This window comes from Pristis pectinata, chromosome 3, assembly GCF_009764475.1.
Source record: "Pristis pectinata isolate sPriPec2 chromosome 3, sPriPec2.1.pri, whole genome shotgun sequence".
NCBI lineage: Eukaryota > Metazoa > Chordata > Chondrichthyes > Rhinopristiformes > Pristidae > Pristis > Pristis pectinata.
This window is the reverse complement of record NC_067407.1, coordinates 18,127,336-18,153,284: the sequence shown is the minus strand read 5'-3', so window position 1 is coordinate 18,153,284 and position 25,949 is coordinate 18,127,336. Positions and strand designations below refer to the sequence as shown.

At 36.5% G+C, this 25,949-nt stretch overlaps 1 protein-coding gene across 1 annotated transcript in view; it reads right to left on the bottom strand.

The window, feature by feature from the left end:
* Nucleotides 1-25,949, bottom strand: part of snx7 (sorting nexin 7) — a 49,562-nt gene that overhangs the window by 4,882 nt on the left and 18,731 nt on the right. The window contains exons 2-9 of the mRNA XM_052011676.1: nt 22,633-22,815; nt 16,319-16,429; nt 14,181-14,339; nt 10,652-10,850; nt 9,121-9,320; nt 7,583-7,669; nt 7,227-7,331; nt 2,885-3,037 (exon numbers count right to left, since the gene is read on the bottom strand). Coding sequence (XP_051867636.1) covers nt 2,885-3,037; nt 7,227-7,331; nt 7,583-7,669; nt 9,121-9,320; nt 10,652-10,850; nt 14,181-14,339; nt 16,319-16,429; nt 22,633-22,815 — 1,197 coding nt within the window. The remainder of the gene's footprint in view (nt 1-2,884; nt 3,038-7,226; nt 7,332-7,582; nt 7,670-9,120; nt 9,321-10,651; nt 10,851-14,180; nt 14,340-16,318; nt 16,430-22,632; nt 22,816-25,949) is intronic.

The window sequence follows — 25,949 nt, the reverse complement described above, 5'->3', positions numbered from 1 at the left end:
CTCATCTTGGATGCCAGGTGCCTTAACCTTTTGGAACAGCTTACCATATCTATCTTAACATCCAGGTAGACAACACTTATCACCCACCTTCATCAATTGTCTAAGTTACCTCTCCAAAAAACTCAACCGAATCTCAATAAAATCAGTAACTCTCATCTCTCCATATATTTTATCCCTCTTGTTTTCAAAGCAAATTTAACCAATATAAAGATTTTAAAGACAATGGTGCACTAATTTCAGGAAAATGGCAAAGCAACAGAAGTAAGCTTCACCCAATGATCTAGCAAACTTTAAAGGTGAGAACTTCCCACTTTCCAACACCAACTGGTGTTTTACATCATTGTATTGGGAACCCTGGCCTCCAACATCTATATCATCAAGTTGTTGGAAAAGATAATCAAACTGAGTATTCCCACAGGCAACATACACTGAAAAATGAAAAGCACAGTTCCTGACTTTTTAAACATTAGTGTGTTAAATAAAGATTAGAATAAACATGATTACAGTTGAAGTAGAATCATTAAACTAAATGTACTTTACAAAAATAAATAACTCAAATATTTTTAATGTATGAGAAGATTACAGTGCATAAAAAATTAGCTTTAGGAACAGAGATTGTTAATGCAGTAATTATGGTTTATTATTGAAAGCTACCATGACTTCATGCCAAATTTGAAGGATATTTTACAGCAGGTTTGTAAATAGCAAACATTCATTTAAGTTAGTGATTTCTCTTGGACAAGGCTTCAAACAGTGTAGTTTTTTTTTCCCTGTTTTATGATTGCTATTAGGTAAGGTGTTGACTTACTTTATCCCAACTAAGCTGGAGCAAAGGGAAGCAAGAGCAAGATGAGGAGCACCATTATGAAAACTAAATTCACAGCAGAAGGCTACATCTGCCCAGGAAATAACAGGAACAATTTCCAACATATCTGCCTTCTCTAGCTGAAGATCAGTGAAATCTGCCAAATGCTGTAGTCACTACTCCATAGGAAGCCACACCGCCTGAAGACAGAATTGAAAGTGTCAGGCTTCTTCCATGCTGGAGCTGAAAGTACCTAAAATTTGATGTTTTACAATTTGCCTCTGTTGCAATGTAAAGGAGACTGAAGAGAACAAATTGCATCTCATTCTTCGTCGCTACAGAAATGCATGCAGGACAGAATGGTTTGCAGGCTTCCCTAGGGTACAGGATGTCACTGATTACATGCAATGTTTTATACTAAGTGAACATTGCCCAATATTGGAACTGAAAGGGGCTCCACTTTCTCCATGTCCAATGGGTATATGAACACAAGCAGCACAATATGCACACTGTGTTCATCATGGTTGAATACTGACAGCATAAGCTTTGAGGTCAGCATGCACATGATGCAAGCCCCAATTGAAAGTGATTCCTGGTAAGTGATTGCCAAGACTAGTGTGACAGCCGGTAGGAAATGATATCTGAACATGGATTCAGGAACTGTGTGTGATGTCATTAAACATTGTAGCAATGCATCCAGACCCTCAGGTCTGGGCTCCTGGTATTGCCCAGTAGTCATCTGCTTCCACTGCCTTTTCAAAATGTCTGAAGGGCCTCCTCCAGATAATGAATGGGCCTCACTTCCATATCCAATTCTAGATCTCCAGAGCAGTGAAAAAAATTTAACTATTTGTTCTCTCCTATGCTCAGCCATTTTTGTGTCTTTCCCAAGTCAGATTCAGCTCAGAGGCTCAGTTCAGACTGGTTGAGGTAAATGATCTGTTATCATTTTAAACATCACTCCATGAAGAAAAAAAAAACAGATTAAGTAATATACCAATAATATTCACTAATCAAAATTAAAAAGGGTGGCATGTCAAGTTTAAGCTTACTCCAGTAAACAGCCCTTGTTTCAAGTAGGCTAAAAAACTGGTGAAGATAAAGGTGAACTGGCTTCAAATTTCTGTGGGGAAAACTTCGGAACTTAATGAAGCTCATGCTGCCAGGGCAGCCTCAAAAAAAAATACAGTCCACAGTCAATGTTCTAGTCTGTGTATTATTTAATAACCTTAAGCCCAATAAGTGAAGCTTGGTAACAATCCGCTATGGAGAATTGAAAGATTAAAACTTGGCTGTTTTAAGTATATTGACAACCTGATATGCTGGCAGATAATTTTATATCAAGTTAAAAATTATTCTAGGAACTTGTACATGTAATATCAAATTCTAATCATTTCTAGTCATCACCCCTAACATGTGAACTGACCCCAAGTTAGCTTGTGCTGGAACTAGCAGTTACCACTGGTGAAAGTAATACAGAAGAGGAGAGCAGCTGCACAAAACTCTACTCTGTAGGTTTAGTGAAAAGGCATCACTGGTAAATAAATGGCAGATGCTGAATGAATACAAGAAAGGTAACATTAAGTTTATTGTCTATCAAATTGACCATACCTTTTTGAATTTACATTTAAAAATGCAATGGCAATAAGGCTTTTTACTTTGTTGAAAAAAATTCTGTTGACATACATGCAAGTAAATGTGCAACCAGAAATCGACTGAGAATCCTATTTTTGTTTTAATTCAAACTTTTCACGTCTCAGGTTGAATCATAAGAGAGGACATTTTAATCTTATTTATTAGTATAATGCTTAGGATGAGCTTCTTCAATTGTATATTAGATGTAATAGCACCTTTATTAGATCAAGGCAGAAATGCCAGCAACATATGAATAATTCGGTATTGAAGGACAAGTAGTAATTTAAGTATCATTTACAAACATCTTTCATCTAGAAGGCCATACAGATACTAAACAAGGTTATCGGTCCCACATAATGTTTCAAATGACTAAATCAGGGACACTTACATGCATTAGAAGACTTATTTAATGCATCCAGTAGATAATTTTGCAACTTTTCTTACCTCCTCAAAGTAATGAATATTATTTTCAGCCATGTTGCAAAAAGCTGATTTCATGTCACTCCGCATGTTCAAACACCACCTTTTCCAATCTGCTTTCAAATTGCTGTTTGCATATTCTACTTTATCCTCAAGATGGGCAACTTCTGCCTGAAGCTAAAATAAAGTTATTCACATTAAAATGCAATAGCGCTATTTTCATACAATAGCACACCAAAAAAAATTTAAATGTACACATTATTAGAGTAGAATTAAGTCCTTCCACTATCAACTGTCAAGGAAATTACAGCTGAAAGAAACATAGGACAACAAAAATGTACGGATCTAGACAAAATATACAATTTCCAGTCATGTTATAATAACTATTACTCAAAATAATACCTATAACAAAAGAGTTCCAGTGAAGCAATTCAAAACTTAAAATCCAATACCAATTGATGTTTCAGCCTTATGACCACAACTATATCTTAGCAATGCAATAATTAAATCTTCATTATTATAGCCTTACGAAATGATTACAGTTTAAAGTCATTGCATAACTAAGTATCAAGACAAAGTAGTATCTTATTTTTATAATACTTTTCTACTTGGTGTAGAAAATTTGTACAATCAACATTTATTTTGAATGTTTTATTGGGAGCATTTAAAGCATCACAGGTTTTAGCTTTGAAGCACAATCCTTTATTCGCAGAGCAAAGATCAAGTACTGTCCAAGATTTCATCTATTTTGCCACATTCATAGCAAAAGCTTCAACAAACTGGAGTAAATTCTTAAATTCTATCCACCTGTTTGCATTTTATTTGTCTCAGGTAGTGCTGAGTGAAGTTCTACCAGGGTCAAATGTGGGTGGATAGAGGAATAAGGAACCAGCACATTTGCTGTGCCATTGTGCCACCCAATGTGCAGGTTTCCCTATATCCACATCGCAAGCTACATCCTCAAAGATCTCAAATAAACTTGTCAAACTATGTCTTTCATTACACCCATGCTGACAGCTGTATGGTATTATTTCAGAATCAGATAGGCAAACCAAAGAAGAGAGGGGAATACTAACACCTATTTTAGGCCCTCTTCTGACAGTGCACTGCTTGGTAACTTTTCCCAGGTACACTGCAAACACAAGTTGTGAGCATTCCCTCTTCCAGTGAAGCAATCAGAGCAGAAGATTATAGTACTATTCGAGCTGCAATTTTGTAGGCTGGAGAAACCAAATTACATAGCACCAACTGAGTAATCAAGATCTCTCTAGTTTACCTTTTAGGTTCAGATGTTTTCAGAAAATGTAATTGACTCATTTTATTATTAAATAGATCATCACTGTGATGTACAGTCACTGTGCTAAGTAGTTATTTCACCTAAGCAGCAATGGATTTAAAAGAGTCTTTGCGGACATGGAGGTGTGCCTTTTGAGAGACTGATCATTTTAACATCTTAGTAATTCATAGTTAAAATTGCAAACATAAAATTCTAGAAGTGCCCAGTTTGCAAGGTAAAAGGGCATTTCTATCTTCCGTCTGACTAATTTCTACCAGTAGGTGTGTCATTTTGTCAGAGAAATATTTTATTCTAAATTTCAAGCAGACGATCTGAGAAAATAAAAAGCTTCTAATTGCAAATGAGTATTGAAACCATTTTATTTCTCATTGGATAGGAATTACTGCAGTGCATGACATGCGATAGAGAAATTATGACCCATCCCCACTTTTGCACTAACTGCCGCAGTTGCAATGTGGTTATTACATTGGACAGCCCAGCCCAGGCATCTTTTTAGGTTTCTATAACAACATTAAGAACTTAATGCAATTTTGAAATATCTATGGAGCAATCCTGCGCAGCATTTGCTAACTAGTAATTAGTATAAAGTATCTGACCAACAGTTCTAAAATGGAACTGCTGAGGTCAGTTTTTAAAAAGGCTTGCAGATGATTTTTATGGAGTCAAATACAGCATTTAACATTGAGTTCAGTCATTATAAATGTTTCCCCACATTATAACAGTGACTGCAGTTCAAAAAATAACTAGCTGTAAACTGTTTGGTGCTGCTCTGAAGTCACTGTATAAATGCTGGTATCTTTTTACATTTCGAGGTATTGGGCCACAGTTTCCACTGGGTGAAGCACAGGTTCAATTTGTTTCTCTTTCATTGAATGGAAATGGATACATGAATATTTAATCAAGGTTTTTAAATTTGTTAATGCACAAAGAGTCAGCCAAAGGAGATAATGATGTAATACATTTCAAAGTGCCAAACACCAATATTCAAGTAAACAACATGTACAATGAAGAGGTGGAATATCAACAAGTAACTCATCTGCATTTGGTGAGTTCAATCATTCCATCCCATGGGGATACTAAATTCACACCATATGCTTTCCAACTAAAAAAAAGGAAAAAATCTGAGAACAATCACCTATGTTGTCTCCCAGCTATTAATTAAAGCAATGTGTGGCAGAGAGATTCACTTCTGCAACTTCATGTTTGGCAGGAAATCCAACTTTAACAAAAAGGGGAAAAAAGTTATCTAGAGATGTGGCCCTTTTCAAAGGCATGCATGCTGTAATAAATTTATAGACTTTATTTCTCTTATTGAAATCCAATATTTGACATTTTGGTTAGAGTGCCATCTATTGATTGTCTGTAGTAGTTTAAAGTGGTGCTGACTAAAATGTCAATCAGAGAATCCTAAAAGACTAAGTATATTAAGAGCAAAACAGTAACTAGGCAGAGAATAGGTGCCCTTAAGGCTCAACATGATCATCTGTGTGCGGAGCAACAGGAGATGGGAGAGGTCCAAAATGAGTATTTCTCAGTTATTTACCGTGAAGGGAATTCAGGGAAGAGATAGTGAAGCCTTGGAACACATCCACATTACAAAAGAGGTGGTGCTGGCAGCTTTAAAGCACAAAGATGGATAAATGCCTGGGGCCTGACTAAGTATGTCCTAGAGCACAGTGGAAAGCCAGGGAAGAAATTGCCAGGGCGCTGGCAGAGATATACTGTGTCTGTGTGTATCAGCATTAGCCACAGGTGAGGTACCAGAAGACTGCAAGGCAGTTAATGCTATGCCTTTATTTCAGAAGGGGTACAAGAACGAGCCAGGGAACTACAGGCCAGTGAGCCTAACATCAATGGTGGGAAAGTTCCTGGAGGGGACTTTGAGAGACAGGATCTACTTGCATTTGGAAAGGCAAGGACTGATTAGGGATAATCAGCACAGCTTTGTGTGTTTGAAATAATGTCTCAAATTTAACTGAGTTTTTTTTTGAAGATGTGACCAAGAGGATTGATGAGGGCAGTGCATTAGTTGTTGTCAACAGGGACTTTAGCAAGGCCTTTGACAAGGTCCCACATGATAAACTGGTCTGGAAGGTTAGATCACATGGGATCCAGGGTGAGCTAGCCAATTGAATAGAAAATTGGCTTGGTGGTAGTGGAGGGATGTTATTCAGATTGGAGGCCGCAGGGATCGATGCTGGGTCCCCTGTTGTTTGTCATCTATATTAACAATTTGGATGAGAGTGTAGTTGGCATGGTTAGTAAGAATGCAGATTACACCAAAACTGGTGGTATAGAGGACAGGTGAAGATTATTATCTAAGATTACAACAGGATCTAGATCGTCTGGGAAAGTGGGCCAAGGAATGGCAGATGGAATTTAACTTGAACAAGTGCGAAGTGTTGCATTCTGGGAAGTTAAACCAAGGCAGGACTTACAGTAAACAGCAGGGCCTTGGAAAGTATTGTAGAACAGAGAAACCTAGGGATACAAGTACATGAAAGCGACAACACAGGGAGACAGGGTGGTGAAGGCAGCATTTGGCATACTTGTCTTCATCAGTCAGGATAATGAATACAAGAGTTAGGATGTCATGTCACAGCTGTACAAGATGCTGATGAGATTGCACTCGAGTATTGTGGGCAGTTCTGGTCGCTAGGCAGTAGGAAGGATGTCATTAAACTGGAAAGGGTGCAGAAAAGATTCACAAGGATGTTGCCAGGACTGAAGGGCTTGAGTTATAAGGAGAGGCTAGATAGGCTGGGAATATTCCAACCCCCACCTGGAGTGTAGGAGGTTGAGGGGTGACCTTATAGAGGTATATAAAATCATGAGGGGCACAGATAAGGTGGATGGTTGCAGTCTTCTTGCTCCAGGGTAGGGGAGTCTAAAATTAGAGGGCATAGGTTTAAGAGAGGGAAAAGATTTAAAAGTGACCTGAGGGGCAACCTTTTCACGCAGAGGGTGGTCGGTTGTACACTTTGACCAAGAGTAATTCTCTATAGCAAGTACAATGCTGATACTTTACAGTAAAGGAATGTAAGTTAGGTGTAATGCATCTTGCTGTACCTCTTCAATTTCACGGTCAATTTTCTGTTGCTTTTGTTGTTTCATTTCCTCCATGCTCTTACCCAGGAAGGCACCAAATGTAAAGCTTAGATCCGAGTGCTCCAACTGATGAAAGTGGATTTAAATAAACTTTAATCAAAAGATCATATCATGGGACAGATTACAATAATTTACTGACATGCAAATGTACATCATGGATCAAGATTATCCAGCTACTGTATGTGCAGAATATTTCTCAGCTGAAGTAAAAACATTTATTCAGTTGGTCTACATGAAATCAAAATTATGTATTAATGCAAATAATTCAAGCTAATTTCCCAGTCCTAAAACAAAATGACAGAAAATCTGACACTCACCATTTCTCTCTCAGCTTTCCTATTAGCCAAGGCATCAATTCGAGAATCATAATCTGCCTGAATTAGATCCCTTCTCTTCAATACTGACTAGAAAAAAACATGACCGGAAGTCTATTTCGAATTATGAATACCACAAACATTTAACTAGGTTCATAATCTGGTACATAATATATAAGTGCACATTTGAAGTTCAGTGACAATCCACCAAAGGTTAACTATCTGACCTACATAAGTATCCAAGCATTAGCATAATTTAATATCTTGCTGGTGCATCCAGTATCTTCATTACTTTTGGAATCAGCAAAGCTCAGCCGATGTGCTTTGCAAGATTCTTATGATAGTTATATATGCTTTCATTATTAAAATAAAGCTAAAATTGCAAAGTAATGGACGGATGAATGTATCGTAGTTGCAAATTAGATAAAGGAAACAGGCTGCCAAATATAAAGTAATTTTTTTAGAAAGTGGGTTGCAATAAATTATATAGGATATACAACTCAAGGTGGTACAAATAGATTGGAAAAATGCTTTAGCGATATTGTAGATTTAAACATGTGAACTTCACTGATGTAGGCTGGAGTTTAGAGAAACAAATGAAATGAAGTTTACAACCAGTGATCTCTACAAAAGTGAATTTATTCTTACTAGTCAATATTATAAACACATGGAGTGTGCATATTATTTACTGGCCAACATATTAATCTCTCAACCACAGTTCATTTCTATAGAACTGTTACCAAGACTTTAAATTTTTCAAACATTTGATTTATGAATTTGCACTTTAACATTATTGATTCTTTGAGTATGTTGCTTCTATTGCCAAAGCTACATTTTAGTTAAAACAAATATTGTGCTATTTCTGTGCAGTCACTGCACAGAAATATATTGTACTGAAGTCCCACAAATCATTTCACCCAAATTTTACGATTCACAAGTTCTGTTTAAAATGTTTTCTTGGAGTGCATCCTTTTCATAAATCAAGAAATCACAGGAATCACTATATTTCACACACAACTTAAAAATTGTTTAACAAAGCTAAATTTTATTCACATTTCTATCCAGTGCAGATTTAAGGAAAAGAATTGCTTTTTATCATGTTGTAAAAAGTATTAAATTCATTTACCATACTGAAATATTCTTTTAAGTATATTATACAGTGTTCAATGTCGCAACTAATTATTACCCATTAATGCAACTATGCAAAGGCAACATTTGCATGAAAACTTCCATGTAAAGTTTGCTCTCTCATGTTACCATAATTAGGAATCAATACCTACAATCAGCTAATCTTCCTCTAGATGTTTAATAACGAACCAGGACAACCCTGTTTTCTAATAATTTGCACAGATGCACAATTTAAGTATTAGTTAAATTTGTACAGATTAGAACCCATCCATTTCTGCAATTTGCCATTTGCTCTAAAATGTTAAACGTGCTCTAGCTTCAACTTTGACCAAACAAAAAAGTAAACTCACACTGAACTTCTTCACAGCCACAACTTTCCCAGTCAATTTCTGGTATTTAAATTACAAGCTCACCTTCAGAGTTTCAGCAGATAAAACATATTCATGCAAGGCAGGAAGCAGATCCTCTGAGAGGCCCACTGTAAGTCCTTCAGTGGCCTTGCAACAGCTGTCAATGGAACTAGCTATTCCAGTCAGAGGTTCAGCCAGCTCATTTTCAGATCCAGACCACAGAGTATAAACTGGACTATATTCCTTCAAAGCAACTGAATGTTCTTTATATCCCAAGAAAATTAGAAAGTTTTAGTTTAGTTTTGTATTTCATCAGACATGCTTATAATGCACATGCAGAAATAAATATGCATAATCAAAATTACATTGGAATGAAGACTATGAGCAAAAGGCAATTAACTAATAATTCAATTATGATGCTGCAAGAAGCTCAATTATTTTACAACTAAATGTGCCAAGTTGCTATTTGATTGAGGAACCTCTTTTGCCATCTTTCCATACACCTTTGATTATCTGAGCAAGGTTTAAAAACGCGGACAGTCTATTAACATTTCATTGTGAAAATCATTTTTATCTTTAACTCATATTCAAACCATTTCAAGATGGTGTAAGATTGAGTTTTAAATTAAGGGAATGATTATGAAGCAGCCCCCTTTCAGATGGTGACAGATATAATAGAATAAGTTGGGTTGTGATACAATTTTTGAATATCCATAGCTAAAGTTTTTCAGATTTTTATAGCATAATGGGTAAGGGTGAGACTTGAGATTTCTTTTAAGACATTAACATTAAATCAGTGGTTTGTGTGGAATGTCTGGGATTTGACATATTGGTTTGTTCTCACACAGACATACTTTGAAAGAAATCTAACACTTAAATTAAGATTAGATGAAATTATAAAATATCCAGGAGGCCAATAAACACAAGCTTTTTTTTGGGTAATGTTAGATTACAGCAGTGTGAGACAAATGCAATGACTTCAGAAAAACAGCAGACTCAAGACAGAGTAAATTTAATAGGTTAATTTTTTTAATAAAGGGAGGGATATGAATAATAAGGCTGACACTGGCCATCTAACAAAACAGCACTTTTCACAAAACAGTCAAGGAAGTTTCCTTATCCAAATACCTTTCACTTGGGATAACAGTGGCACAGCAAATGGAACTGCTGCTTTACAGCTCCAGAGACTTAGGTTCAACCCTGGCTATGAGAGCTGTGTAGAGCTTGCAAGTTCTCCCATGACTACCTGGGTTTCCTCCACGTGCTCTGCTGTCCTCCCACATCCATAAGACGTGCAGATTGACAGCTTAATTGGCATTTGTAAATTGTGTCTGGTGCATAGGAGAGTAACGTAATTTAGGGGGAGTTAATGGGAATGGGGGAAGAATAAAAGTGGTATTAGTGCAAATGGGAGCTTGGTGGTTGGCAAAGACCATCTGGACTAATCACGCAAAATTTAACACACATGGGAAAATGTTGCCACCAAGATCTACGCAAGTGGTTATTTCCTAATAAGTATTAGCAAGTAAAACTTTTGTGATAAACGAGTACCCTAATTTAATCTCCAAAAGACCAATAAATTGTCATTACTAACCTCTCCATTCCTTTAAAATTCTTTGGTTGATTCTATCCAATCTTCCCATTTTCTGATGGAAAATGTCAACATACTCACACATTGCTGTGAATTCATCAGGCCTATTCTTAACACTCTTAACTGAGCTAGCAACAGCCCGAACTGTTTCTTCCATTTTACTGATGAATGCTGAACCAACTTTCTTATGAGATGCCAGGTCCTGCATTAAAAAAATAATTTCAAGTAGATCAAATAAACCAAAAGGAAATAGTTATATACTACACGCACATGCAGTGTCATTCAATATAGATTTGGTAATGGTGGTAAGGAACTAAATATTGTAATGAAAGCACAGGGACTGAAGAATGTGTACCCAGTTTACCTTGGCATTACTCGTAAAAGAATATGCAAAAGTCATCCAAAGGTGAAGGCACAATCTTGTTAACAAACCAGCAGTCCCCCAGTGAGGAGATGATGTAACCAACTTTAGGTCTACTGCTGATCACTAGTATGCTGTTCAGCACACACCAAACTGATATCCAGCAAAGCACACCCTGATTTACTCATCCTAAATGGCTCCCAGTTTATTCCCCTCATGCATGGAGAAGGATTGCAAACTTGAAGATGAGTAAAGTCTGCCTCTATTCACTAACCACAGCTCATCAGCTAACATCACAACTTGTGGTTGAGGCTGTCATGCCAGGGCACCAAACTGTTCCTTGACACAGACCCACAGTGCACACCTGCCTGGAGTCAACCTGCCAAGTTATCTCTAGGCCCTTTTTTAACCATCTTCAGAGTGAACAAACCCTGCATGCATGCACCCGGCACCTCTGTGGCCTCTCAGCCAAACTAGTCAGTACTTATGGTGCAGACTTAACCATGATAAATTATGGAGTGCCCACTGATTAAATTGAACACTGACCACTTAAGTTGTACCTAATCACAGGGAATGCCATCACTTGGCTCAGAAAAGATGCAAACAAATAGATGGATGACCTGTACCTTATTTTTTCACACCTGACTTCCACCTTTAATACTTTTTAAACAGAGATCTATTTGGAAATGTATCAACATTCCATCATTGTTGGATTCTAAATCCTGGAAGCCACTACCCAACAGTGGTATGGGTATACCTTCTCCAGGAGTGACTACAGTGGTTTAAGAAGGCAGCTCATCACCATTGTCTAAAGGCAGTCAGGGACAGGCAATAAATGCTGACCTTGCCAGCTATGTCCAGATCTCCAAAAAAACATTAATTTTTTTAGATCTGAACATGGCTGGTAAAATTATTTCAGCTGCCATGCAAATCAGAGACTACAACACAAATTAAAGATCACCACCAAAATGACAGAAAAGATTAATATATTTATGTGGATGACAGTAGAGGAGATAAAATGCTTCATAGAAATAGGCTTAAACTAATGATAATTGGACCATGCTATCTCAATCTTTTCTAGCCATTGTTAATTCATTGGTAGTTCTGAAATAATTAAAATATCTATGCATTTCCTTACTGTTGGAAAGTTATAAGTTATTGCAGCTCATTCTGTTTGCTTGACATTAAACAAGGCAGCCAAAATTAAAAGGTATTCTAGCAACTGTAGTTTTCTCGTACATCCAAGGTTAAATTAACTCAGTGGCATTCCAGGAGATAAGATAATTTCAGCTGCTGGCAGATTAGATGACAAAAAAAAAATTGTATACACCAGACTTTCTAGTATGGAAATCAAACAAAAATGGTGCCGAGGAGGAAACATAGACATTGAAAGTGTCACAAATTTGCCGTGACCTGGGTGAAAGGTGTACATCTCCTGTAATTGCTTAACTGAAGGGGTATGGCACAAGGTTAAAAATGGGTATGAAGGTTCACCAGCAGCTAAATTAAGTTATAAAGAGAATCATTTTAGACCATATCTCAGAGGGAAGAGGAGGCAGAAGAAACCATCCTCAAAGGACAAACATTGCAAAGGTCGGAAGTCCAATAGTGGCCACTGAGCCTCTTGCCAAGCTTCAGAATGCTTTTCAGAACAACTCCACTCAGTCTGCAGAGGTGACCCCGAGTTCCCACTCAAATTCTCCATTTCCACTCTGACCTACCTGTCTTCAGCCACCTACATTGTTCCAACAGTGTACAACACAAGCTCAATAAACATCACTTTCTCTCTGAGAACGTCTTGGGTCTCCCAGGATTCAAAACCGGTTTAACAATTTTAGGTTACCCTCTTGTTTTTCCTCTACAGATATGATTGTAGCTTTGTTTCAATTTGTTTGTTTAATCTTCTGCCTTTAACTGCCAACTTTTGTTTTAAAAGAATAAATTGTCACAACTTTGATTTGCACCCTAACTCAGGGGTATTCTCTGTAACCCTCCCCAGTCTACAACTTAAAATAAGTTTGCTTTCTCACTTTTCCAGTTCTGATAAAGGTTCTTTGATCCAAAATATCTACTCTGTTCTGTTTGAACAGCTGTGTGCTGCCAGCATTCTGTTTCCATTTCTAATGTGTTTGTTTTAATACCAGAAAGGTAATATACAAAATGTTATCCTTGTCTCATGCAATTTCATATGGCCTAACAGTATTGCCTGTTGAGTCCAAATTAAGAATCTTAGTACAGTAGCTAGGGTAGAATTCCATGATATATTTGCAGGATAATAAACTACAATGCAATTCATACTATTTTGACCTTGTAGAAGAACTTTGGCCTTAAAATAATGCATTTTGTTTTTACTTCTTCAGATGGCAATTGAGGCATTTGAAAGGATGCAGAGGAAGGACAAAACTAATTTCACTTAGTACATCTTAGTTATCAAGATAGGTCCAAGATTAAGATCTATGCAATTTTGTGGTCATTTGAAATATTATAAAATACAAAAGCATTGGATGATGACCGTGTAGACTATTTCAACTGTATATGAAGGGGAAGCAGAAGTTATATTTGTGGATCAAGTTAGAGGATAGTTCAGAGTTCTAAAGCATTCCTGTACCCAGAGAGGTATGTACGTGGGAAACAGCATACAGATTGTGCAATGAACAACTCCCAAATGTAAAAGGTGGCGGAAACAATTCCTAGGTGTGGTGAAAATCACCTCAGATGAAAGCTGCATAACGTATCACTAAACAGGACTGTCATGATTTTCTGAACTATTTGAGCAGTCATGGGGATCAGAAGAATTTCCAAGTTTTAAAAGCATTTTACTTCCACTGATTTTCTACGTTGTGCTGTTGGTAGAACTGGACATACTAATAATACAAAAACCATGAACGTTTGAGGGAAAGAGGGGGCTGTCACTTAAGAGAAATTCATGAAACTCCAACAAATCTCAAAAACAGACTAACGATTTTTGGAAACAATTGCATTTGACAAGTAATAATTTAGATATTGTTATATGCCAAAAACACACCATGCAGATGTCTTTAATTGCACATTAAATAATTTATAATGGTTCTCCTTACTAAAATCTATGTCCATGAATAAATCTTAAAACACACAGAATATTTCCTATTTTTGCTACCACAATGTATAAATGTGAATAGATTTTACACATGCCTGAACAGTTAGAAATATTTTGAAGTCCTCATTAAAAGACAGTGTAGGATGGTCAGCAATTCTGTTTAAAAATTTATGTAGTGCCTTCCGGCGCGTTTCTATGAAATCTTCATTAAATCGTTCCACCATCCCTCTTATTGCAAATTTCTCTGGCAATGGCTAAGTAGAAAGAAAATTAAAAATGGTTACCTTAGCATAACAGTACCCAATCACAATAAGTTACTACACTATAAGACTTCTATTTTAACACTTAATTTCACACTAATAGAACCACTTAAAATATCGAGACAACAAACCTTGAGCTAAAAAGCACATTCTGTAAATGATTTTAATTTATGGGAATGATTGCTATCTTAATTATAAAAACATTGGGCTGAAATATTTACCACAGAAAAACTTTAAGATTAGTAATTGAACATTTAATTTGTTCAGGTTTTATAATTTCAGTGATTTGAAATCCAATTTCAAATAGCCTACTGACAATCACTGTCAAGGCACAAATGAATGATGGCCACTTTCACCCATTAAACCATCCCCAGCAAATTCTATACCTTGAAAGTGAGAAGACAAAGTTTTCTTAAAATCTACCTGCCACACATGCCAATAGAATTTAATTTTTTATTTATTATAGCAATCATGACCATGAAATGAGCAAAATCCAAGAATAACCAAAGGGTTATGCTTGATTGAAAGGCATAAAAACTGTAGAATTATACTTTTCATAGTTATGAACTTTTATTTGTGATGGATTCCACCACAGCAAGGAGTGCAAATTACACAACTCAAACAGTGAAGCAACTAGAGCAGAAATAAAGTTCATGCTTCACACAATAAACCGACATGCTAAGCACTTTTTCCAACAACAAACCTGCTGGGCATTTCCATTGATGACAACTGGAGTATTAAGCTGGCAACAAATGATTTCTTTCCACTTCAGAATTCCTGCTTGTATTCAAGTATCACTAAAGATTTCAATGCCAAGAAAATAAGAACAGAGCAAATATGCAAAAAACCATACACCTCTGACATAACACAGAACATGGATTAAATCAGAGGTTAGTTACTTTTAAGGACCATGCTCCAAAAACTGCATATCCAGTCAGTAATTTCTATTGTTCCACATTTCTAACACTGAAGACCACAAAAGCTAAATAGACAATTCTATTACTTGATGGAATACTGACATAATAATCCACAAAATAGTCTCGACTTAATTGCTTATTTGTGCTAAAGAAACATGAAGCAATGGCTTTAGTCCAATTCTGCTGCAGAAATAGCAAAATTAATATAACAACCAAGGCTCCATGTAGTTGTGAGCCACATGGGAAGAAATGCTCTGAGATTTTACATGTATTCAACTACTTAGTGTTTTTTGTTGCCACTTCAGTAACTTGTATGTGTAACATCAATTTGTTTACTGCAATTCCCTCTTTCTCCTGCGTCTACTAATAATTACCTGTAACCATGCTATATGTGTGTTCTCTCTCATCCTTTTCTCCATATAACCATTTTCCCAGCACTGGCGGCAATAGTATAAAATAAAGCAGTCATGGAAAGTAGTGGTACATGACAGATGTAGATCAATGTCAACGCTCATTTTCAAACCTAATACAAGTTTGGGCTAAATCCTGGAGTATAGGGATGTATGCAATTATTGCAATCCACAAGATGAAGCAAGCAAAAATGGGGCCAAGTTATTGATTTTAGAAGGGAGAAAGGCAAATGCGTTATGCGAATTAGATGATATGGTTTACCTTTAAAAGAACAAAAGAGATGTGCATACTTCCACAGTCATCTGCCAAAGAATTTGTACAGAGCAAGGTCTGCATTTTTATGGCTGGATTAATCAGATTTGACACCAGAGATTTGGCTTTGGGACATAACCGTAACAAAGCAGTTCCATTGAAAACTTGGAAGAAATGACCTCAAAGATCTGATTGAAGAAACTTGGTTGTTAAATCATCTGATTGTTCTCGTGTGCAAGTATACTGACACTCAACCAGTAAAAACTGAAAATAAGCCAAACCAACATAATATTAAAGAGGAAATGTTTAGGAAATGTCCAGGAAATGTCCCAGAAGTTGTTTAAATATAGACATTAAATACTGCAGAAAAATTCTCAAAAACGATTCACTTACAGGAAGAATCAAAGTAGAATGAGCTTGTTCAAGTTGGCCTTTTAGCCAAAAGAAATCTTGATAACGTCTACGGACCTCGTACTCACTGGAGTCAAATTCACTGCGTGTAGTCTACAAACAAACAGTATTAAATAATACACAGAACATAAGTATAGGTCATCCTGAAGTAGAGAAAATATAAACATTTTACATTGAAACATAATTGCTGGGTGATATAACTGATATCCCACATTTGCTTTTGTTTTAATAGCTGCACCTATTGCACAGGGACAGTAATGGACACATAGATATCATCACAATGCTTATCAAAATGATTAATACCCAAATAATAATGATAAATCAGGAAACTGCATTAAAACTGGTTTAGCTGTAGAACTGTAATGACTCAAACATTTATAATGGATTCTATTTTGTTCATTTTATTTAAATATGATATAAATGACTGGGTTTCTTGTTAATACAGATGATACAAAATTTACTGATGACACCAAATCAATGGGGCAGATGAAGAATAAAATACGATTTAAGGCTGTGGACCAACCATGTTCAGAACCTTAAGAATGGGAAATAAATGTTATCTGTCTCAGAACATGGGCATATTTTGAGAATAAACAGTAGGACTGACATGAGAAATTTCCTAACTTAGAGGGCAGCAAATGCTTGGTATTCTCTACCTTGGGCAGCTGTGGAAACAGTTGTTCCATTCATTCAAAACGGTGATCAATAAATTTCTGGATGTTAAGGGAATCAAGGAATGTGGTGATAGCGGAAGATCAGCCAAAACCTTCATGAATAGAGAAGGCAGCTTGGATAGCCTATTCCTCCTTATGTTCTTGTGTAGGTTGTGCCAATTAGAGATAACAGGTCAGAGCACCCTTTAAAATCAAAAGTCAATTAAGTATGTGTGTGCGCAATTCATGTTGAATTAAAGTTGCACATTGAAATGTAGTAAGCTTGACATCATGATGTAGTAAGCTTGACATCATGATGTAGAAAGTGACATTTCAATGTGGATAGAAGATCAGCTGGCTAACAGGAAACAAAGTAGACATGAATGAGTTTATTTTCTGGTTGACAAGATATAATGAATGATATGTTCAGGTATTAGCAGAACTGAAGGTATGATTTGCTGATGACAAAGTTTGTAGCCTCCTTATGTCTTCACAACTTATTTTCTGACCAAAGAGCTGATGGATAGGTTAAAAGAATGGGCAAACATCTGGCAACTAGCTGAGGGAAATTGTAAAATTGCCCATTTTGGTAGGAAAATGAAAAGACACTATCCAAATGGTGAGAGATTGCAGAGCCTGGAGATGCAACAGGATTTCTGTCCCTACTGCTTAAATTGTAACAGGTTAGTACACAGGTAAAACAATTAGGTAAGCTAATTATATAATCATTTATTGCTAGAGGAATTGAATACAGATGTATTCAATTATACAAGGCACTGGTGAGATTACTGTACATCTGAAATACTGTATATTAGTCTCCCTAGTTAAGAAAAGGGATACCATCTTTGCTGCATCTACCCTATTAAGGCAAAGATTTTCAATGAGACCTCTTCTAATTCTTCTAAACTAAGGAATACAGAACCAGACTACTCAATCTCTCCTCATGCCACGCTGGGACTGATCTAAAGAATCTTCATTACAGCCCCTCTACTGGGAGTACATCCTTTCTTAATTAAGAGACCAAACTGCACAATACTCCAGGTACGATCACACCAAGGACCCATACAGTTGAAGCAAGACTTCTTTACTCCTGTAGTCAAACCCCCTAACAATCTGACAACCAACATGTGCTTAAGTGCTTTATCTTGCAACTAGATTCACTAGGAGGCCAAGTTCATTTCCTTGTTTTCTTTCTGTAAAACAGCATAATAAATATTTTGAAGTAGGATCTCACACCTGCTTCATTATTAAGAACTCTTACATCAGCAGAACTTTCATTTATCAATCTCATATCACTCAATCCTTTCAACATACAAAAATAATAGCGGTTAGCGCGACGCTATTACAGCGCCAGCGATCGGGGTTCAATTCCCATCCTGTCTGTAAGGAGTTTGTATGTTCTCCCTGTGTCTGCATGGGTTTCCTCTGGGTGTTCCGGTTTCCTCCCACATTGCAAAGACATATGGGTAGGTTAACATGAGTTTAAAATAGGCGACGCGGACTCATTGGGCCAGAAGGGGCTGTTACCATTCTGTATAAATAATGTTTTTAAAATTGTCAACAGCTCAATTTACTTAGGCCTCAAGTAGATAAATGCAAAGATACACCAGCCCTTGGGTGTTTTTTTTTCCCCACATGACAGTTCTAAATTGCTGATCCCTTATTTTGGGCCAAAAGCGAACCCCCACCCCACCCCCAACTCTGGGAAACATCATCCCCAAGTCTATCCTGCAAAGCCCAGTAAGTGTTTTAATGATATGACCAGTCTTCCAAACTCCAGAAAGCTTGCTTAACCAGCCTGCTTAATCTTTCCTCCTAGGACAATTGACCACTTCACTCCATCCTAGTAATTAAACTGGTGAACCTTACTGAACTCCTTTTATCACATATATTCCTCCTAATTCCAGATGCAGGCCCTATATCACTATGTTTTACTACAGCCCTTATATAAGCATCTGATTATAAATTGAGTGGAATATGCCTGGTGACATCTGGGAATTTAACATTTCTTCAACAATCTTTCAATTCAAAATAATCAATATAATCTTTAATTTAATACATGTTGTAATTAAGGTACTCAGCACATTCTTCTTGCAGTCTTAGTTACACCAGTAACTAGCTCATCAGCAAAAAAAAAATCACCTTCAGCACTTCCATTCAGTCCACCATTAAGCAAAGAGTGAAATTTGAACTTTCAACCTATATCTGCAAGTTTGATTAGTCAACTCAAACAGTTTCTTGAACAGCTAAAGTCCACTAAGATACTGCCTCACTTTAAATTCCATTACAGACTGACTCATTACCCCAACATCTAGATTAATACCTACTAGATTACCTCATCTTTATCCAGCAAAAAAACTGAACTATGTGCATTTACCCTCATTCTTTTATAATGTGTTCCCACTTTTGATCAAAATTTCTGGTTGGCATCCCCCACCCCAACTTTTTATTTCATCTAGTTTGCCAACTGTTTTAACATTTCTCTCCTATAAATTTAGAGAATATTAATATTAAAATTCCATTGTTTTACTCAGCCAGCTTGCTCAATTAATTCTTATTGCACAAACAGACTAAGAATAATTTCAATTGCAGAATTTCACTTTACAGACAATGTTCTGGGTTGCTCAGGGTAATGTGGCCATACATTCAAATCAGAGGTTTCTCTCCCCATTTTGATATGCATTAAACTAACAAAATCATTTAGGTAAATTAGTTGCATCTGATTTGACGACTCTTTCCCAGACTTAGATTTCAGCATTTGCATTCCACTGCATCTTCTGTGATTTTCAAACTATTTTAATATGTAAATTTTCAATAGCTTTCATGATTCTCAACTGTTTAATGCAGCTAGTTCATGCAGAATATCTACTTTTGAGATATATTCTGCATGAACCAGCTGCATTAAACAGTTGAGAATCCTGAAAGCAACACGGACACCAGCCTCCCCTCCTTGGACTCTGTCTTTACCTCTCGCTGTCTTGGTGAAGCAGCCAGCATAATCAAAGACCCCACCCACCCGGGTCATTCTCTCCTCTTCCATCAGGTAGAAGATACAGGAGCCTGAAGGCACATACCTCCAGACTTAACGACAGCTTCTACCCCACTGTGATAAGACTATTGAATGGTTCCCTCATACGATGAGATGGACTCTGACCTCACGATTTACCTTGTTGTGACCTTGCACCTTATTGCATTGCACTTTCTCTGTAGCTGTGACACTTTACTCTGTACTGTCACTGTTTTTTACCTGTACTACCTCAATGCACTCTGTACTAACAGAATGTAACTGCACTGTGTAATGAATTGATCTGTACGATCGGTATGCAAGACAAGTTTTTCACTGTACCTTGGTACAGGTGACAATAATAAACCAATACTTACTGGTAGCATATTCCCGATTAACCACACTGTTGACATAAAACACATCTCCCCCTACTCTGTCTCCTCTCCCCCCTTCCCCTTGTGCTCTGCTTCTACTATATATTCCATCCTTCACATTTCATCTGTGCCCTTGGTCCACTTTCAACCATCACATGTCACCTGCAATCCTTGTTCTTTACCTCCACCCTAGCAACAAGTTCTCCATGCAATTTCCTCTCAGATTTCTTCCCTAGGCTTCTGCACAGAGTGACTTATATCCTTGGTAATTTCAACTGGCATCAACTTTCTCCAGGATTTGTTTCCTTCCCAAACCTCAGGCTACATATGAACTCTATCCATGTTCATAGCCACCATCCTGACCTCAGCACTTCAACAGGGCTTGCTGTTTTCAATGGAAGGCAATCTCTAATGATGCTGTTCTTCTATACCATCCATATTCACCTCCCCTCTTCAAATAATTACATTTCTTCTAGTCTGCCTCTGGATCTTAAAACACTGCCCACTACTCTTTCAAATTCCCATTTGGAACAAAGTCAGAAAATGTTGGAAACTGGTTCTGATGAGAGGTCATCTATCTGAAACGTTAACTCTATGTACCTTCCCACAGATGCTGCCTGATCTGCTGAGTATTTCTACCACTTTTTTTTTGCTTTTGTTTCAAATTTCCAACTCCTGCATTATTTTGTTCCCCAATTATTTAGATCTGGCTCATTAATTATGTAGCTTCTGCAACAAATAATCAGCTAAATCACCATCTTTCTAATCTCTCGATGCCCAAAGAACATTAAGCGTTGTTTATGCCATTAAAATCCAGTTGCACCTCGTGCAACAAAGCACATTTTCAGGGATTGTGTTTTAGAAACAGTGGATTAGTTTGTAAATACCTCAGTTTCACTGATTTCTGCAAATCTCAAAGTTTACTGCAACAGCACACCCTGCAGAGAAGCAGGAAACCATCAACAGCAACCTAAGACCTGCATTTAGCTCTGCGACTGCATATGCCACAAGTTGCTGTCAGATTTCTTCCACTATAAAAAGACAAGTACCAATAGCCTCAACATCATTGCAAATTGCAGGAAAAGCTCATAATTCAGGAAAGATACATTAACTTTTGTAAGGAATACTTTTCTTCATAATGAATCATAACGAAATCAGAGACCAAAAGGAGCAGTTTTCATTGACTCAATTAGATAAAATTTAAAGTTGCTATTGTTCTGAATCTTTTAGTTAAAAGGGACCTGATGAATTTAATTTGCAAATTGTAAGTGTGTGTAATGGAGAATTATTTAAATTTCTATAAGTCAAAGACATCTAAGATATTCCACTTGACAAGAAAATTTGAAATAGGACTTTAAATTAGAGTATGCATAAAAGTAATAAACTTGTATCAGATTGTAAACTAAATTTAATTATATAGTTTCTAAGAGGCAAAACTAGATACATTAGTGTATTTAGCTGACTATTCCTACTCCATAGCAAAAAGTATGAGCAAGTACACATTATACAAAAATCTCACCTGAAATTTGGTTAGATGAAGTTACATTTCAAAAGTTGGAAAATAAATTGTTTATTTAACTTTTACATTGAACACCACTAATTTTAATTTTAAAATAAGTATCTAAAAGATGGTGCTATAATTTTGAAATAAAATCCCATATTTTAATACAAATTATCCTTTTACTTAAATCTAAATCAATCTTATGATACTATGTAGCTTAAATTTAGTATATCCTGGCATGAACAGTGGAGAGCCAGGGAATCTAAAACGAATCACCTCTAAATTGCTCAATCTTTTAAAGCTATTTTTATGCGGACATTTGAACAGCTTTATGCAAAGATTTAGTAACATACAGATTTTAAACATACAGTATCTGCAAAAGCTTTGTACTTAACTGGCCTATTATACTGGCAAATAGCCTTCAAATATAGCACCTCAAGGACCAACTTGGGTGATAGCAAAAGCATGATAAAACCCTGACTACAGACAATTAGCTCATGAAAATAGCCCAAAACAAACATTACAAAGGATTGAAATCTGATAGAAGAATTCACATTTGGTATAACACCATGGAATATTGAAACACGAGCTGAGCCTTGATTTTGTCATTATTTATCAGGTATCACCTGTCATTCAACATATTGCTCACAAATTATTTACCTGCACCCTCATTACTTTAGAGCAAAATGTTACCATAAGTAAATTGTCAGCTAACAGAATTCAATACTGGAATCACAAACATGAGTAATTAGTTTATCTTTTACCTTTGTAATAATTCTATAAGTAAAAAAGTTTTCAAGTGCCGTGGCATGATGTTCTGGATCATCAACTGTGATAAAAAGATCTCTGTTGTCTGGTTCATCTTCCAAAGTGAGTTGATTAATCATGGAGGAAGGTGAAGTTGGCATGGAGATATTGAAAGAACTGGCATCAGTGAAAGTAGCATCCTGTTGGAAGACAAATCACAACAGTCATTGCTTTTTCAAAAGCCCCCATTGTCATGAAATAGCATAAGCAGCATTTACATGAACCAAGCCATGTGCAGAAGTGTGTATGATCCAGTCTTATCAAATCTTATTCCTAAACATTCATATAACAATTGCCAAAGCATAGTCTAGGTTGTATTCTGAATTTAGTTTTACAATTTGAAATGTTTCCCTTTTTAGCACTTGTTTACCAAGCTTTTAACACAATATGCTCCATTTAAAAAAAACAAGGTTGTTAAATAAGTCGATGAACAATCTATAAAAGATATTAAGTCTCCTAAAACGTCACTTGCAGTAAAATGACAAACCAGCATTTTATTATGGGGTGGATTTTGCTGCAGATTTCCAAGACCAGAACTAATCCTGCATTCTTTAACTCAGGATATTTCTGACCACAATTTTGTTTTTAAGCATGCAGTGATATCACCAAGAAAAGCAAGCCAATCAATAGGAATAAATAGCAAAAAGGTTTAGGGATGAATTAAATGTAAAAATACGATCCAGAAAAAAAAAAGCTTTAAAAATACATTTTAAAATCTCCTGTAAAATTTGCCAGGAACTTAATTTTCAGTCCCACAATTTTAATATATATGCTGGTAACTATTCTAAATACCTGCGATTCAGTGCAGACAAGTATAACTTTACAAAATTCAAGGTATGCCTGTGAAGAGTTACACAGTGAAATGCCATTATGACAAGACCAATAGCAAAGAGGTAAAACTCAATGATATTGTTTCATGGTGCAAGTTATTACATCACTAACAGTTGACAATGTCTTTATTGTTCAGACATCAAATTCTGCTCCCGAAGGAGCTCATGATAAACTATAACCATCTTACAGTGACACCTCCATCTCAACATTCTTCCAACTATATGATCTCTGCTCCCTTCTACATAGATCTTTCATTCCACTGTGAAAATCATGTACTAAAAAGAATCTGCCCTTTCAAGTATACTTGGAACAAGTGTCCCTCCCTCAACATAACACAATGACTTCTAGTAATTTATAGGAAAGCTGAACACAAACTGTCAGTTATGTCACTACAATAATGACTACATTTCAAGAGTAGTTCAACTGTAAAGTGTCTTGAGATAATTTGGTTAAAAACGTGAAAAGAATTATAAATGCAATATGTTTGCTCCTTCTTCAATCACTTAGAAGCCATAAGATGGAGGAATCCTACCCACATCCTACTAGAATACCAGTTTTACCGACCTCTGCAGAACACTACCATTGGTCAAGGTTTTAACAGTACAAGTCAATTGAATGATTAAATAAAATACATTTTCTTGCAGTATAGTAGTTTTGAAATTCTTGGTTTGTTTTATTACCCATCTTATTCCTAACCCAATTTTTCATTGACTTATTATAACATATGACCAATGCTATACTGGTTCATCCCTGATAAGTTTGCTTTTGCAAGGGCACAAAACTCTTAAGTTTCGATTTCAACATAATTTATATTTGTAATATTAGAAATTTCAGAAAATCACCTCACTAAATATTTGGATGTACATGCATCACTAGCATAGTCGAGAAAAAGATAGACATATGGCAGTTGAGTTTAGGAAGAGTCCACATCAGTGAAAAAAAAATCCAACTTGGTTACCTAAAAGTCTCATGTCTCAAGGAGTCCCAGGTTTTATTCACCCAACATGTACTGAATTGCAGTGAATCTGCGAACTTTCAGAGCTTATAATAAAATAGGAATTCTCAAAGAACGATAAAGCAAACATCAGATTTACCAGTCCTCAACAACATTCTTCTGCTTAAAGTGTGCATCTTGCTGGGATAAATATCTCAACTTATATTACGAGCCAGGTTGCTATTTGGCGAATGTCCCTTTAAGGCACCTGGACAGTAGAGTAGTAGTGTGTGCATGGTGTTATCTACAGAGCAAGAGTGACTGACTGCTGGTCTCTGTATCGATGGATGAAGAACAATAGCTGTGTCTGTCACTACAATCCATGTATGGATTTTTGGAGCAATCAAGTGGAGTCCACTTTGTCGTTAACCTGTACTGGAAAGCAGGTATTTCTGTGGGCAGCCATGTATCGAATGCCTTCAGGGTGGCAGATACTTCGGAACAAAGCAATGGAGATCTTCGGTGATTAAGGTGTTGTCTGGGTTCCATCGTGGAACATGTGGATTTCGTAAATTCTCTTCACATTCTCTCTACATATTCTCTCCAGTCAACAGTGGTTTTGCAAAAGCCTTTGCTCACATTTCACCTTATGACTTGCTAAACTGAACTTTGAGAACTATTCCTAGACTTGGGGTTTGGAAATTTGCCACACACACTTAAGAGTTTAGTTTTGGGGTTAATGTTTAATATCTAACGTCTTTACTTTTCTTATTATTACAAGTAGTTATTAATAAAATAGTTTCTAACACTTATACATGACTCAGTGTTTCTATTGTTGCTGGTATGTAACACTTATAAATGGTTGCATCTGGCAAGTTTCATTACAAAAAGATGGCTCAACACAAGAAAATTCTCATTTCTGAAATCCATGCAGCAAAGTAATATTTTTTTTGATATCATGAATCAACCTTCACAGTTCTCTTTGCAGCACAGAAAATCCAAACATTTCATCATGTCAATAGATAATTCAACAAAACATGGAGTACAGAATTTACCCCTAAAGTCTTATAGCAAGGAAATAGACCCTTTGGCCCACTACATCCATTCTAACCAAGTATTTATCTATACTAATCCCATTTACTGCACTTGGTTCTCAGTCTACTATGTCTTGGCAAATCAACTGCTCATCCAGATGTTTCCTAAATGTTGAGAGAATACCTGCCTTCATCACCCTCTCAGGCAGCACATACCAGATTGCAACCATTCTCTGGTTGAAAAGATTCTCAGATTCCCTCTACACACACTTCACCATAAACCTATGCCCTCTGGTCTTAGACAACTCTACCATGGGGAAAGTCTTTTACGACACATCTTGATCAGGCCACCCCTCAGCCTGCTTTGTTCCAAGGAAAACAAACACAGCCTATCCTGTCTCTCCATATAATTGAAACATCCCATCCCAGGCAGAATCCCTAGTAGGATTATTTCCATACTAGCTCAAAGAACTTC